We start from the raw sequence: 3,947 nt of genomic DNA on the forward strand, positions 1-3,947 counted from the left end.
GTTTGATTTTTTACATGGCTTATTACTTTGAAAGTTCAGAGAAGCCATTACTAATGACATGATATATAACCCATTAATTAAATAAATTATTAAGTTAGGCATATGATTTCCCCCCCAAAAAAAATGGAAAATGCATTTAATTTTATTTTTATATATGTAATTTTTCAAATTATGTTAGTAAGCACATAACTATTATGTTAAGTAAAAAATTATTATGTTAAATTTCATATATGTAATTTTTCAAATTTATGAAAAAAAAAATATATATAATTTGGTAGATGCCGACGATCGTCCCCATCAACTTGATATTGATTTTCAAGGCTTATCTACACATTCTCGCTATCCGATACTTCTCTGAAGAAATAAAAATAAATTCCATGCGTCCATCTCGACCGTCCCCCTTAAAATCTACCATTCACGTGTATCGATCGAACGGTCAATGACTTCTCACTAAAGAGTAAAGATTCCTCCTCGAAACCATGCCTAACTGGGCGGGGACCCTTTTCCTTTCCTTTCACCAACTTTCGAAATTACTTACGGCCCCACATTCCCACGAGCAGTCGGGCTCTTGTCTTCACGCAATGTAGGGGGCCGAATCGTAATTTAACTAGGTGCTAACGTTGAGGGGCTCCTAGTTAACGACGGTATCGGCACTCGGGGATTGAGCCGCCATTGTACTGCATTTCATTCTCTTCTCTGCTCCCTCATCCGCCATGAACGCCACTCGAGCTCTCGTCCATTGATTCTGCATAGATGCAGATTCTATCGATTCTGATTTCCGCCTGCATGCAGCTCTGCATTTCTCGCTCTCTCTAACGGTGTTTCTTTCGTCGATAACAATGGTTTCGTTAACTGATTCTCAGATCCCTTCGTCGCTGAGCCCGTGCTCGTCATCAGCGAGAATCCAGAGGTCCTATGGGCGTTCTATGCGGACGATTCGGTCTAATCTGTATCAAAGCGGACGGGATTGTCAAAGCGGACGGGATTGCTCACCTGAGCGGTCGCCGACAGCTGCCCGCTCCGCTGCGGTGTCGGAAATATTGACGGATTCCATCATTGATTTCAGGCTAGGGGAGCTAACCGCCGGTTACATGGCGTCCGCAGCGAAGTCACCTCCGCAGGCCGACGACGCAACCGAACTTCTTCAGATTTCAAGGGATTTCTCCGATTTCTCTAGCTTCAACTCCGACATTTCAGGCGAGCTCCAGCGGCTAGCTTATATTTGTGATAGCAAGTCTCCGCAGCGGGTGCTGGAGGACATGGATCGAGCTGAGGCTGAAGCTGCTGACGCTGAAGCTGTTGGGTCCACTGAGATCCTCGACATTTCGTCGCCGGAGGAGGTGGAACCAGTTGTTAAATTATGTGCGGAGACACTGATGAACTCCTCCAGTCCCATAGAATCGAAACGCACAGCAGCGGCGCAAATCCGTCTTCTCGCCAAGCATCGATCCGACTTCCGGGAGCTCATCGGCATTTCTGGCGTGATCCAGGCCTTGATCCCCTTGCTTCGCAGCACCGATCCTGCTGCACAAGAAAATGCGGTCACTGCTCTCCTCAACCTCTCTCTCCAGGAATCAAACAAAACCCCCATTACTGACGCCGGCGCGATCAAACCTCTCGTGTACGCTCTACGGACTGGTACGTCAACCGCGAAGCAGAACGCGGCGTGCGCGCTGCTCAACCTTTCGATGATCGAGGACAACCGCATCACGATCGGGGTATGCGGGGCTATCCCACCTCTGGTTTCGCTTATGGTGAATGGGTCAAGCAGGGGGAAGAAGGACGCGCTGACGACGATGTACAAGCTCTGTTCGGCACGGCAGAATAAGGATCGGGCGGTAAGTGCAGGTGCGGTGGCGCCACTTGTTGGTTTGGTCGCAGAACGAAGCGGAGGCATGGCTGAGAAGGCGATGGTGGTGTTGAGTAGCTTGGCGGCGATAGCAGACGGAAGGGAAGCGATTGTAAAGGAAGGTGGGATTCCGGCCCTTGTTGAGGCGATTGAGGATGGCCCGGCGAGGGGAAAGGAGTTTGCTGTGCTCACTCTGCTTCAACTCTGCGCTGATTCTGCCCGCAACCGCGGGCTTCTTGTGCGGGAGGGCGCCATTCCTCCACTCGTCGCGCTTTCACAGTCGGGTTCCGCCCGCGCCAAACACAAGGTGCGTTTGCTTTAGAGATTCTCCTCGCCCTCGCCCTCGCCCTCGCCGGCGACAGTCCGGCGACGGCGTAGATATTTTTTATAAGTTATTTATTGGGGTTTTATCACTCTTATAAATTTATCGTTGCAAATAACATTCTTTGGTTGTCTCGTGTTGTTGGGAAAAATTCTCGATCAGAATTCTGAAATTATTCGAAATAGTTTTTTAATTAAAATATTTATGTTATTTATTTTTAAAATAACATAATTTCTTTTGCTATAAATTTGATATTTCACAGTTCAAACTAAATTTAATGATTGCAAAAATCTTTATAATTATAATTGCGACCTCCATAGCTTTGGATCTGCCATTTTAGCCATAAAATTTCGATCAAACCGATTTAAATCTACAGAAGTTAGGGGCTGAAATGAATATTTCCTATTTACCTATATTTTAACCCAACCTTGTCGGTATTTTTTTTTGGGTTAATTTTCTTAATACGTCATGCAAGATTCCTTTTTAGCTATTTCTTCCTTCCATGCGCATACTGTGTTATCTGAAAATTACACATTTGTCCTTTTGGTAGCTCATATGATTTTTTTTTTCAAAGCAGGTAAATTTAAGAAGTTTGAATTTGTAAATATTATAAAATGTTAAGTATTGGTCACAATTGTGTGAAATTGCATTATGGGGCAATGGGCATCGATTTGTTCTTACCATGACAGATTGATATTTCATGATTGTCGCTACTGGCAGTTCGTGAGCTTCTCCTTTTGAACAGATAAGCTTTGTAATAAATTTGGAAAAGTGAGGGGGTCCAATGAATGTCTGGCGGTTTTATTCTGTTACTATTTGATATTTATTTCTCTGCCTCATATAACCCTCATATTTTCATTTTGGACCTTTTGGTGGGGTTTTTAATTTACTTTTTTATCGTACTTTTTTGTTGGAATGTCTATTAATTATTACTCGCTCACATGGGGTTTGCATGCGGTGTCTCGCAGGCTGAAACACTACTGGGATATCTGCGGGAGCCACGGGCTGACGCCGCTGCAAGGGCTGCTTTGGGTGGAAATGTAAGGTAAATGGCATGACACATGGTGTGTTTTTATTGCTTGAAGTTTTTTTTTATTTGTTCCGCGGGTGTATATTTGGATGGCTGTTTTAGTGCACTTGTAGTGTAAATAGGATAGTAGTAGTATGTGTGGATTTAACGATTGATTAAATTGTAGCCGTCCATTAAGTGGATTGAAGGCTTAGGATGATGGTAAGTGAGTCATGATGGCATGATATATGCCATGATCTAGTTGTTGCATGTCATGCGAGGATGCAAGGCATGCATGCATGCATGACTTCGCTTTTATGATGTTATTATTACTTAATGTAATTTGGGACTTGGAGAAATTCTTCTTAAATGCCTTTTTATCAATTTATGTTGCTTTTAATTTCAAAATTTTGGATCGGTTTGACATTGCTATACTTTTGAGATAATAATCAAAATTTTGTTTGGATAATAATTTTTATTATTTTTTTCAAAAAAATTATGATATAAAGTTATTTTTTAATCATAGTAACCAAATTATGCTTTCTACAACAATTTCATAATTAATTTTATATAACGTTCATTTTTTTTATTTTCCAGCAATATTATTTATTACTTTTGGATTTGTTATTCGGCTATAATTTTATTTTGCTACTATTGTTTAAGTTGTTTTATCATTATTTTTTAAAAAAATTATCTTTTTTATAGTTTGAGTAGTTTAGTTATTTTCTCAATGTCTGGAATGCTTCGGAAGGAGTGGGAAGCATTCA

The 3,947-nt window shown here is 41.8% G+C and overlaps 1 protein-coding gene across 1 annotated transcript; it reads left to right on the forward strand.

Moving 5' to 3' along the window:
• The first annotated feature begins 342 nt into the window (after nucleotides 1-342).
• On the forward strand, nucleotides 343-3,554 carry LOC110099392 (U-box domain-containing protein 4). The gene is made up of 2 exons (XM_020826517.2): nucleotides 343-2,156; nucleotides 3,140-3,554. The coding sequence occupies exons 1-2, from the start codon at nucleotides 840-842 to the stop codon at nucleotides 3,218-3,220; spliced, it is 1,398 nt and encodes a 465-aa protein (XP_020682176.1). The 5' UTR covers nucleotides 343-839; the 3' UTR covers nucleotides 3,221-3,554.
• The last annotated feature ends 393 nt before the right edge of the window (nucleotides 3,555-3,947 follow it).

The sequence above is a fragment of the Dendrobium catenatum genome, unplaced genomic scaffold, assembly GCF_001605985.2.
Source record: "Dendrobium catenatum unplaced genomic scaffold, ASM160598v2 fragScaff_scaffold_1105, whole genome shotgun sequence".
Classification (NCBI taxonomy): domain Eukaryota; kingdom Viridiplantae; phylum Streptophyta; class Magnoliopsida; order Asparagales; family Orchidaceae; genus Dendrobium; species Dendrobium catenatum.